The 11,682-nt window shown below is 43.7% G+C and overlaps 1 protein-coding gene across 1 annotated transcript; it reads right to left on the reverse strand.

Moving 5' to 3' along the window:
- Positions 1 to 317: 317 nt before the first annotated feature.
- On the reverse strand, positions 318 to 7,839 carry LOC115402023 (methylmalonate-semialdehyde dehydrogenase [acylating], mitochondrial-like). The gene is made up of 12 exons (XM_030110439.1): positions 7,685 to 7,839; positions 7,311 to 7,355; positions 5,917 to 5,991; positions 5,406 to 5,567; positions 5,226 to 5,304; positions 4,015 to 4,317; positions 3,626 to 3,747; positions 3,159 to 3,348; positions 2,877 to 3,058; positions 2,207 to 2,386; positions 1,453 to 1,551; positions 318 to 1,343 (listed from the first exon to the last, which is right to left on the reverse strand). The coding sequence occupies exons 1-12, from the start codon at positions 7,721 to 7,723 to the stop codon at positions 1,239 to 1,241; spliced, it is 1,581 nt and encodes a 526-aa protein (XP_029966299.1). The 5' UTR covers positions 7,724 to 7,839; the 3' UTR covers positions 318 to 1,238.
- Positions 7,840 to 11,682: the final 3,843 nt, after the last annotated feature.

The following is an 11,682-nucleotide window of genomic DNA, read 5'->3' on the forward strand; positions in this document are numbered from 1 at the left end:
CAGACTTGTCTAGTGCCGAAAAATCCTGAGTAAACTCCCACACACACATTTTCCATAAAAAAAAAGGCCCCTAGGCCCAACCTGGACTCAAGCCAAGAGTATTGCTGTGAGATGAGAGTGCGGATCTGAATTTAATGTTCAATGTCTTAAAAATAAATGATTATATGTAACTCTTAATATTGAAATACCAAACTTCTCATTCGATAAACACTGTTACGGGTTGACACCTGGGTCCTTGGCTTAATGTAGGAGGAAACATTTGTAAAACTGCTACAAGAACACAACACCACTTTAGCAGAGATCACAGTTCAAGTGACTCAAATCACAATGTTTTTATTCAAGCATCAAGCAACAGCCTCAAATGTTCCTCTTATTCTGTACGTCTAAGAAATGAGAGGAGTGTCGAGAGGATCAGGTTGAATGCAGCTCAAAACCTCGAATGAAAACACGTGGAGCTTATACTGTAACTGTGGGAAACTAAAGACTTCTATCCCATAAATTTCAATAAAATGGTCAATCGAGAATATCAAATGTCGAGTGCATGACATGTAAAACACAGCAACTTGTATTCCATCCATGGACATTACAAAACTGTGAATTTCTATTTGACACATAAGACGTACACACTTCTAACAACAGGACACAGTAAACATTCAGAGGAAGAGAGATCCAACTAATATAGCTGCAGTGGAGTGACAACATGGTTGTGTCCATGTTCCGGTAACTTTCCTTCCGATCACGTATCATTTAATATGCAAGAAACAGGACTGTAAGTAACTCAAGCGACGCTGGTGGAAGACAATGGATGATGATGCCCGGCGGCAAAATCCCTGATCTTTGCATTTTCTCCCAACAGGATTTACAGAAATGTGATGCCGGAGCATTTGGTGGATTATGAAATGACTGACCATGATTAACTCATGATCCCCCGGATCAATACAGGAAATGAGCAGGAGAATAACGGGTACAAAGGAGAGAGAGAAAAAAAAAAAAAAACCTCACAACAAAGCCATTAAGAGGCTCCCAGCACCAATCACAGAGTTATCCCGGTAAAGGAGAAGTGAGTTGCGTGTCGGTGTAACATCAGTCCGGAGTGCTCGGGGGTTTAGACAAGCCTACACTAATAATCCCATTTCTCAGCGGTGAGAATGACACATAACCTTCATGTCAACACCTCCTTGTGCTTCATTAAGGCATGTAAGAAGTCAGTGAAGATAAGGATGGAGGCTCCGCTGAACTTAGCGTCCCATGGTCGGCATGGTAACGGCCGGGCTGGTCACGGTGGCGTCCTCGGCCTTCCACTGTGACGTGACGGTCTTGATCTGAGTGTAGAACTGGATGCCCTGGTGGAAAGAGAGACAACAGATGCCTCAGAGAGCGGCCCGAAGGACGCTAAACATTTGAACACAGAGCGCCGATGCTCTGAGAAACGACGAGGAAATGCCGACTCGCCTGTTTGCCGTAAAAGTTGGTGTCGCCCCTGAATGAACCTCTTGAGCCGGTGAAGGAGAACATGGGGAGGGGAACGGGGATCGGTACGTTCACGCCGATCTGCACAAATCCAAGCACACATTAAGGACTTTTCAACATCTGCAGGTTTAGGAAAAACAGCATCAAAGTGTGGATAACACAGCTCCCAGAAAACAGAAGAGAAGGCCAAGTGTTTAACAACCAAGATGTTACCCAATCAATTAAACACAAAGGTAACTTAACCTCCTTATGAATGGATTTATTTTGATTTGATTCCTCTGCTGACATTTAGAAAAGTGCAATAACTGAGAGATCACACCCCTTTTTCCAAGATAACCTTCAATTTCAATATAAAATGTCAGCTGCAACAGGATAGGAATAGAAGTTAAGAGGTGGAGCACACGCATAAAACGATGGAATTCAATCCTATAAAGTGTCTCAATGTCAAAATATTCAAGGACTATATTGATGCCGTCTACAAATCCACCACTAACTTGCTCCTGTAGACTCTCTTTCTATAGCTGTAGCGTCTGTAATATTCTGGCACAACGAACCACCGACTTCAGTCCAATAAAAATTCTCACTCCTCGTGAACTTTCTTCCCTCTGAAACGAAACACCTCCCACACCAAACGGTTTACTCCACATCTCACCGAGATGATTGTCCCAAGTTAAAAATAACACCAAAGTCATGCTCAATGTCGTCGTAGCCAGCGCTGGAAAAACACTTCTCTCACCTGGCCGACGTCCACCTCGTGTGTGTATTTGCGTGCCGTGGCGCCGTTGGTGGTGAAGATGGCGGTGCCGTTGCCGTAGGGGTTTTTGTTGATGAGAGAAATGGCCTCGTCCAGACTGTCCGCTTCGAGGACGACGAGCACCGGGCCGAAGATCTCCTCCTTGTAACACGTCATGTCGGGCTGGAGAGAACGGGACGCCGGTCAGGGAGGAGTTTATATAAATTACCACGTGATCCATGTCGGGGAGAACCGGCAACAATAGCTTGAAATGCATGTCATAACACTTACAGCTACTTTCTATTTTAAGCTCAGCCATGTTCGGCACTCAGCACTCATAACCAGAAGCCTCGATGTGTGGGGGAGGCTGCGTTTTATAAAGCCATGGTTTTATACATTTGTACACTAACAGCCGCGTTTATGTCTGCAGATCCATATGCAGGGAACGCAAAGCCAAAAAGCCTTTTGTTTCTAAGAACACAAATCTAGGAAATTACACACTTCTCTGCAGGGTTTCTGGTAAGATCTCCAGCTGTTTATTTTAAAAAAACCGACACATTTTAGAAATGTGTGTATGTTTACTGCTGCATTTCTGTTGTAATGTGCTTTGGCAATACAAACAAAGTACACTGAAATGAAAGAAATGCAGTCCGAGTTCGGAATTGTGCCTCACCGCAACGTTGCCGATGATGGTGGGCCCCACAAAGTTCCCGTTCTCATATCCTTTCACGTGAACCTTTCTCCCATCCAGCAGCAGCTTGGCCCCTTCATCCACTCCGGTCTGGATCAGAGACTCCACCCGGGCCTTGGCTTCGGGAGAGATCAGTGGACCCACGTCGGCCCCGGGTTGATCTCCTGAAGCACAAAGTTTGAAACCTCTCAGCCTCGTGCTGGAAACAAATCCTACAGTCACTGTCGGTGGGATTTGAGTGGACGCGGCTGTAGATGAACCCACCTGCATTGACACGCAGAGATCTGGAGCGCTCCACCAGCTCCGGCAGCCATTCGCGAGACTCCCCGACAAAAATAGCGGTGGAGAGCGCCATGCAGCGCTGGCCAGCTGCTCCGAAGGCGGCGCCCACCAGCTGGTTGATGGTGTTCTCTTTGTTGGCGTCGGGCATCACCACGCCATGGTTCTTGGCACCCTGAAATGCGAAATGTAGGACAGACGACCCTGTAGGTTTTCCTCTCCGAAACGACTGTAGGACATCAAACGGAGGCAGCGCAGCGCTAATGACGCATGCTGTAAACCTCAAACACATTGACAGCCAGCCACTGAACCGCCGTCTCGGTAAAACGGCGAGAATCTCCCCTCGTACGTTTCCATCCGTAACAACAGCGATTTTAATATGTGGGTCATCACAGGAGATAATGAGCTCCCAGAAGCACCGGTGGTGGATTTGGGCTGATTGAAGGAGGTACCATGTTGGACTGCACTCTCTTGCCGTTCTTGGAGCCGCGCTCGTAGATGTACTCTCCGGCCTGGTTGGATCCCACAAAGCTGATGGCTTTGATGGCTGGATGGTCGCAGATGAAATTCACCGCTGCAAAAAAAAGAAAAAGATACAAACAACTGCAGCTTTGCATCAAAACATAAGTGCACTGATCCACGGATTTGAGTCCTTCTGCTTCAAACACCTGAAAATGACTTACAAACAGCAGCTGCACATATGGAAATGTGTTATTTACATATTGCCAGGGGGGTATATGATTAGTGTTTCAAACCTCTTTGGACTTCTGTTGTTTATCTCACACACACAGACTGAGCAGCCCTGAATGATACGGGGAGAAACACACACTCTCTCTCTCACCTGCGTGCTGCCCGTGGATGATGTTGAGCGTGCCATCTGGAGCGCCAGAATCCTGGAGCAACTTGGCCAAAAGCATGGTGCATCCTGGGACCCGCTCCGAGGGCTTCATCAGGTAGGTGTTGCCACACACCATTCCGATGGGGAACATCCAGAGAGGGATCATGGCGGGGAAGTTGAACGGGGCGATGCCGGCGCACACGCCGATGGGCAGGCGGTAGGTGTAGGTGTCCATGTCCTTGGTGATGGAGGGCAAGGTCTCGCCCAGCATGAGGGACGTAATGCTGCAGGCGTGCTCCACCACCTCTGAGACGTGAGCGGGAGACGAGCGATTGAGCCGTGAAATAAACAAATTTAGGCTCCACAATAAATCATGCATCAGTGACACCGTCAACAGTAAAGAACGACAAGTTTTCTTGTCCAAATTGCAATTTAATTACGAAGTTGCTACTCGAGCCTCCTACTCAAGAATAATAATAATAAAAAAAAGGAAAAAGAGAAGACCCATCACTGCCATTTCACGTGTCTTCTGTAATAAAACTTGAGAAAACTTCAGGCATCATTAGCCTCGGCGCTGTGAGAAATCCCCACTGCTGGCAGTGCACCTGCAGATGTATCCTGTCTTTCAGCTGATAATGGAAAAGAAGAGCGAGCACGCTGGAGGAATATGAACACCCCAAACACTGGGCTCCTCACCAAGTATTAAATCATTTGGAGGAAAAAAAATATATATATTTGGCAGCTCTGTCTAGTAATAAGCAAAATACATCATCTTTCGTTTTGCGAGTGTGCACAGCTCTTTTAATTTCTCGACATGATTCCTGTTGATGTGATGCTGCCAAAGTGAACAAGTGCACCTCAGTGAGGAGAACTGCATAATTATCTTAATATAGTGTGCAGCTAAAAGCACAGCCTGGAAAGCACTACACAGAAAGAAGAGGAATAAACCTGGCAGCCACTTTTTCAGGACTGAATATTGCCGTGCGGCAGGACGACTGGGTAGTGCTTGTTGCTTACGAGCAAAGACTTCAAAATCCTCACGAGAAACTATTTAAGTGTCTATTTGCCCGGATGAGTTCAACAGTACACTTAAATATACTACGGACAATGACTTGAACAGGGGCTCCTGCTCTCTGCTATGTATTTAGCAGCACTTTAATCCAATTAGGATCTCAAAACCTAATAGCACCGCCAGAAGCCAGGCAGTTACTTACGCAGTCCTCTAAAGACGTCTCCTTCTGCATCAGCAAGAGTCTTGCCCTGCTCCAGGGTGATCAGCTTAGCCAGTTCTTTCTGAAATATCAGAGAGGTGAGAATGAAAGCAAGTCCCAAACATCAGCAGCCATTTGCCCTGACAGAAGAAAGGAATGAGGGCGAGCAACGGGCTTCCTTACGATGTTATCCTTGATGAGCTGCTGGTAGCGCAGGAATATCTGCTGCCTGCTGAGGATGGAGGTCTCGGACCAGGAGTAGAACGCTCTGGAGCAGGAGTCCACGGCCGCCAGCATCTCCTCCTGAGTGGCTTTGGGAACGCGTCCCACCACTTCATTAGTGGCCTGAGGAGCAGGAGACAGTCCATACAGCAAGCGAGCCCATTAAGACGTGTACTTTATTCCATTAATATCACTTTTCAAATCTTTTACAGGTAAGAAGTTTCACAAAAGTTAATGGATAGTTTTGCATGATTTAATCACTCACTCAGCATTAAATTTAGATAGTTGTACACCAGGCAGGCCTTTTAGACGACATATAACAAGAAATACTGTGGAGACGGAGCTCCGATTTCTCACAAGCTACAAATGTGGTTATGAGACTTTTCACCTCTCTAACATTCACCAGTGGCAACAAAGATTACAGTCAGCTCATGTTCTTCCAGCCTGAGTGCATTTTTCTGCGAGTACTTACAGGGTTGTGGATGTCGAGCCACTCGGACGTGCTGGACTCAACAAACTTGCCATCGATGAACAGCTTGGTGGTGGGCTAGAGGGTCACGAAAGCATATGATCAAATCCCTGACTGGCTGCTTGCATCACTCTAAGTTCATCGGGGACATCTGTCATGGCAACATGTACGGTCACACTGTGAAGCTTCTCAGACGGCCTCATTTGCATGCAGACAGTTTATTACATGATGGAAGTTATTCTGATCAGGCAACTCAAAGCACAGAATTTATGCAAAATTAGCTCGACCATCATCCCTCAACAAGGTCCAACTGGGGTTATTATTAATAGAACCAAATCTATATTGGATTTCGTACACATGGAAATTTTATTCAGCAATCAATATTATCATTTCTATTTAACAATATTAAGTTTTCAGCTGAATATTTAAAGAAATCTTAAAAGTAATCATGCAGTTGCCACAACCTGCTAAAAAAAACTACAACAAAACTTAGACTTTTCATGGTAGTCAGAAATAGTTAAGGGATTGTTCTAAGCTGCTCAATTTCTTTATCTCAGAAGCAGCGGTTCTCATTGCTGCATGTTAGAGTTTTAAGGGTGTTTTAAACCTTCATATAACCACATAAAACTCAATGTAGCATATCTATAAAACAGGACCTTGGTGGCGTCTCAGCATTTTTCTTGGAATATAAAGAAATACATTTACAACAGGGACTGAAAAGCAGAAAACAAATTGTGATATGAACCAAATTACATTAATTCTGTTATCAAAGACCTAAAACGTTTTGAAAGTTCCAACTTTGGAATGTAATATTGTTACAGAAAAACTATAAAAGATACATGCTGGAAACAATGTAATTATTCATTAAAGGAACAGTGGTAGAGGATATAGTTCTTGAAACTCAGAGCAAGAAATCTCAGGTGCAATTCCTGGCAAGGAATTTTGGATTTTGCATACAAATATGAGCTGAAATATCTGGTTCACTGCAGCCTGGTTGGAGACAGGACACAAGATGGATTGCTTGTTCTTTGGTTCAGTAATGTACTTATGATAATAGAGCGAAAAATGACATGGCTAGTGTCATTTAAAGATAATCATTAAAAGATAAGACCAACAACGTAAAGAAATCAACGTGTGACTGGCTCCATTTGAAGTTTCAAGGACCGTGAACAGCTGTTTCAGTGAAACCAGCGTTGACAACATTAGTAGTCAGTAGGACTGATGCGTTTTTTGCAGAGCTGTCAGTCCAATGTTATTGTGTCGGTCAACTGTAAGTTAAGTTCATAATACTGAATTTGACACGTCAAAACAGCTACAGAGGGAGAACGAGAAGACACTGCGTTCTACACGTGACGTTCATTCACAGCTGAGTTACACAAGCAAGTGGGGGCTCTTACCACTGAGGAGGAGGAGTAGCACATGCGACCCAGCTGAAGGGGGGTCTGCAAGAAATGAAGCACCACAGCATTAATCTCCACAGATTCCCCGTTTAACTCTTTAAATAAAGTCACACCTAATTCAGGCGAGGCGCCACGTAATGAGAGGTGCATAATCCACTGTCACTACTGTTGAAGCAAACACGCCCCATCGTATTGATATTAAACTTTAACATTAATATTAAATGACTTTAAATACAAGACAAGTGAACGATGAGCCGTGTGCGTGTACGATAGCTACTTTGCTAGCTAACAGCTTGTTAGCCGTGTGTAGTTGCAACAAACGTCAAACAAAATGAGCAGTGTTGTGAAACAAAAGCATGTGTTTATTTTACCTTTGTGCTTCTTAATGACCGGAGGAGAAGCGCTGCCATTGTGGAGGGTCAGATGTCTTTGTTTTCCTGCTCTAAAGCCCTTCAGTCGACCCACCACACACCAAAGTGGAAAGAAGTTCAGCGATCACAAGTGTTTTAGGGGACACTATGCTGCGCATTTGTACGATCTACAATCCAACAGAGATGTGATCGGTAATAAAGTGTGTCTATCCAGACAATTTGTTGATCTGTTATCATTTCGCGTGCTGCGATTCGCTGTTTCTGGTCCTGGTAGGCGGGTTTTGTCTATTTAGAAGCCAATCAGGCTGCTCATAGCGCCACCCGCCCTAAATCACAGCGTACTGATTGGCTGACTTGTCTGACTACTGAAGCCGCTTCAGAAAATTGATTAATCTCTCAAAATCTACTTTTTTGTGCTTGAATTTCTGCACTCAAATTTCTAATTGTTTTCTCAACAAAGCTCGACACTTTCTTTTTGCTCAATATTTTATGAGTAGAGTTTGTAATTGGCCAAAAGGTTACTGTGGATCTTGAAGGACATTCTTATTAACGCCTTGTGGCAGGTAAGGGTTTCCATGGCAACATGACTACAGGCAACATGGAGTTTCTTCAGTGGGATTGTCATGAGGTTGCAAGGTGGATTGAGTCTATAGGATTTCCACAATACAAAGTAAGTTCCAACTCAACACAAAGAGAAAGTATTTCTCATCCTACAAGAAAATCGTTTCCTCATTATACTTGTCTGTTGCAGGCATGTTTCACAGAGAACCACATCACTGGAAGAAAGCTCATTTATGTAAATTGCGTCTACTTGCCGAGACTGGGAGTCACACATTTCAAAGACATGCAGGTATCAAGATGAGACAAGAACTCCCAAGTTTTTTTTTATTCCAACCTTCAGAGGAGACTTATGCTATTAAGTATACTTGTTTACATATCAAACAAAAGCAGCTCCCATAGCACTCAAGAAAGTTTCAACAAGCTGAGTGGTAGCAGAACATCCTTAATGATGGCTTTACCTAATGCTCAAACTAATCCTATGATCTGATTCTGAAACAGTCCTTTTTTTTTTCTCAGTTTACTTTTTTATTTACAGCTTGATGAATGGTTTAATATTTGCCCAAATGGCCACTGCATTGTTTTGTTTCTTGGTTTTTAATAGCTGTATCTGAGAGTTCAAAGACAGCATGTTAGATATTAGCTGTCTACCGTCAGCCCCTTCAGGTTTAAACACCCCTCATTTTAGATTTATGAATAACATTTTACAATAAAAGACTCACCCATTACTTCTTAATGAATATCAGTTTATTGGAACGTCTTCCAGGATTCTGATCCCCACATCACTGAACCTCTTCATGTGGAGATTATTAATTTTGACCATGGTGTTGCTCACTTGTGCTTTTTTCAATTTTCTTTGACCTCTGTTGAGACACTGTGGCCCTGTATGCCTGAATCAGCAAAGCGGCACCTACCTCAATCAATCCTCTTTAATGCTTGAAGATTCATTTCTCCTGCCAGACACAACCTTGTCAGTTACAACACAGAGCAAAATCAAAGACATGGACATCTATATTACATCCAAACTACAGATGCATCCCATGTTATGCTTTGCTTCCAGAAATTTAAAATATGCTCTTCATAAATGCCGTTCAGATTGCAGGTCATTATAATTACACCCGATGGCCTTTGTTTAATGATATATGAAAAAGCACTTTTTGTTCTTTGAGGTTTTCTATAATGTAGCAGGTGATTAAAGCATCACTGTCACTTTTTGCTGCTCACATTTCCACCTCATTTTCTTTTATTTCTACCCTCTTTTGCACTGCACTTTAATCTGGTATCAGCAGGCAACATGCTCAGTGATTGGAGTTGAGTCAAAACTCCATTGTCAGGCTTTTAATGTGGATCTGAAGAACTGACCACATGATAGCAATCCTTGCTGCAATGCACTTGTTACCTGGGAGCGGTGCGATTGATTTTAAGATGTCACTTCTTGTTTTTCACTGCCTCGATTGTTCTCGATCTCGCCTGTATCTGCTAGCTCCATATGAGTCTGATCATCACATGAGATCCGATAGCAGAGGCCTTTCGCTGTGTGGAGATGTTGTGCAGGCACTCTTCCTCTTTACAGATTATCATAATGCTGACTTTTATCTTCTGGTTGTCGTTTAACTGGTGGTGTTTATTTACATTTTTATGCATAAATCTTTGGTTCTGCATCCTGTTTACTACACTAAATTATTCCCTTGTTTTAAAAGAGATCCTGCAACTTAAATGAATGAATTCACCACAAGAAACTGAGCTGTTCACTACACTTCATTACTGTGGAGATTTTGGTTGAGTAGTAATTTTTGATGTTAAATTCAGCTCAAACAGGCAATCTGTTCCTTTAGTTTTATTGCTCCTTTTTGCAGTATGTGGACAGCAATAATCAAAAATCTTTGTTTTCTATTTTAGCGCACATTTTTTTGAACATCCAATCAAAGTTGTTTGTTTTACGGAGGCATCAGTGCCAGCGAACGCCTCAGATCTGCCCCATCACATGTATGCTGCTTACAGTTTCTCTCATCTCTCCCTGCGGTCACAGCTAAATTGGCAAAGAGTGCCTTTATGTATTAAACTGCTTCACTGTCTCAGCATCAAACCGGATTCTTGGTGGGTGCAAGCTGATAATGAAGGGTCATGAGAATAACTTAGTGAAGGTGTGTTTATATTCTCTTTAGTCCATATTTATTTTGGTTTAACCTTTTAAGACTTTTCGTGTGTTTTTTGGAGTCTGACTCACTCTTTATCCTTATTATGCAAGAGAAGTGGTGAAAAAAAAAATCACTGAGTATGACTTACTTAATAAATAAGGTTAGAAAATGTGAGCACAGTGCTGTTCATCAAGGGACTGAACCATGCTGTGCACTCTGCAGGTCATCTCTGCCCGTGTGCGCGAGCTGCTGGGGATCACAGAGGTCCCGTGGAGTCGCAGCGTCGCCGACCCCCGGCGGGACAGCATGGGTCTCTTCTTGGAGAGGAAGAGTCGAACGGGTGATCGGGCGGACGGCCTCACCTGGCAGCAGTTTCTGGATGACATGAGTCAGACTGAGAGAGAGAGCGAGAACCAGATCTGAATCACAACGGGGAAGGAGCACGACGGAATCCAAGGCATGTCAGCATCGGTTCACATCACCGAGCGTCAGTTCATAATGACTCCGATGAGACACTCACAATGGGTCACACAGCAGAGCTCTGACATTAACACATCCCACCAGCAAAATGCCGGTATGTCGTCGATGTTGTGACTGGTGAATAAATATTCTGCATTGTTATTCTGCCGGCTGTAAGCATGTCTTCTCTCTCTCTCTCGAAAGATGAATTGCGGAAAGTCTGATTACTGGGTGATTCCAGCAAGAGAGCGAAACAACAAAGACTGACTGCAACAATTTTTCATGTGTCTGTCATCTGGTGCACAGTATGATCAGCTGTTCAAAGAGCTCTTGTCATTCTAGCTCTGGATTACTAGGGATGCCTAAAACACTTAGACTATTTATATTGATCTCAAGTGGATGCAACTGGATGGTGTTATTGATCTGCAGGGGTAATTCTCTGGATGACAACAGTCAACTATTTGAAAGTGCTGAGCTGCCCGGGAGGGGTACAGGTCATTGTTCTTCTAGGAATAAGAGAAAAAAAAAAAAAAAAAGCAAACCTTCTCCCCAAAGGCCACTTCGTTTCTGTACATAAACTTGTTCGCATATGGGTTATTTTGCCAACTTGCACAAAAGGCCATAGGATCACTGAATCAGATAGTGGGTCGAGTGCCAAGCGGACCCGGAGGGAGCCAAGCCTCTTCTGTTTTAGCCAGCTCAACACTTTCTTGCCAATAATCTATGTAATGCATGCAGGAATATTCAACCAGAGACTGCTATCTCTGGCTTCGCCCAGACCTGATGCACCTGCAGAAGGTCTGATCCAAAACGCAAGCCCATATCGGACACAGTCTCTCCAGA

Source organism: Salarias fasciatus, chromosome 15, assembly GCF_902148845.1.
Source record: "Salarias fasciatus chromosome 15, fSalaFa1.1, whole genome shotgun sequence".
In the NCBI taxonomy this organism is placed as follows: Eukaryota; Metazoa; Chordata; class Actinopteri; order Blenniiformes; family Blenniidae; genus Salarias; species Salarias fasciatus.

Coding starts and splice junctions, on each gene's coding strand:
- LOC115402023 (XM_030110439.1), bottom strand. CDS start 7,723: ATGGCAGCGCTTCTCCTCCGGTCATTAAGAAGCACAAAG. Junction 7,356..7,684: donor GGTCATTAAGAAGCACAAAG/GTAAAATAAACA, acceptor CATTTCTTGCAG/ACCCCCCTTCAGCTGGGTCG. Junction 5,568..5,916: donor GGCTCGACATCCACAACCCT/GTAAGTACTCGC, acceptor CCTGCTCCTCAG/GCCACTAATGAAGTGGTGGG.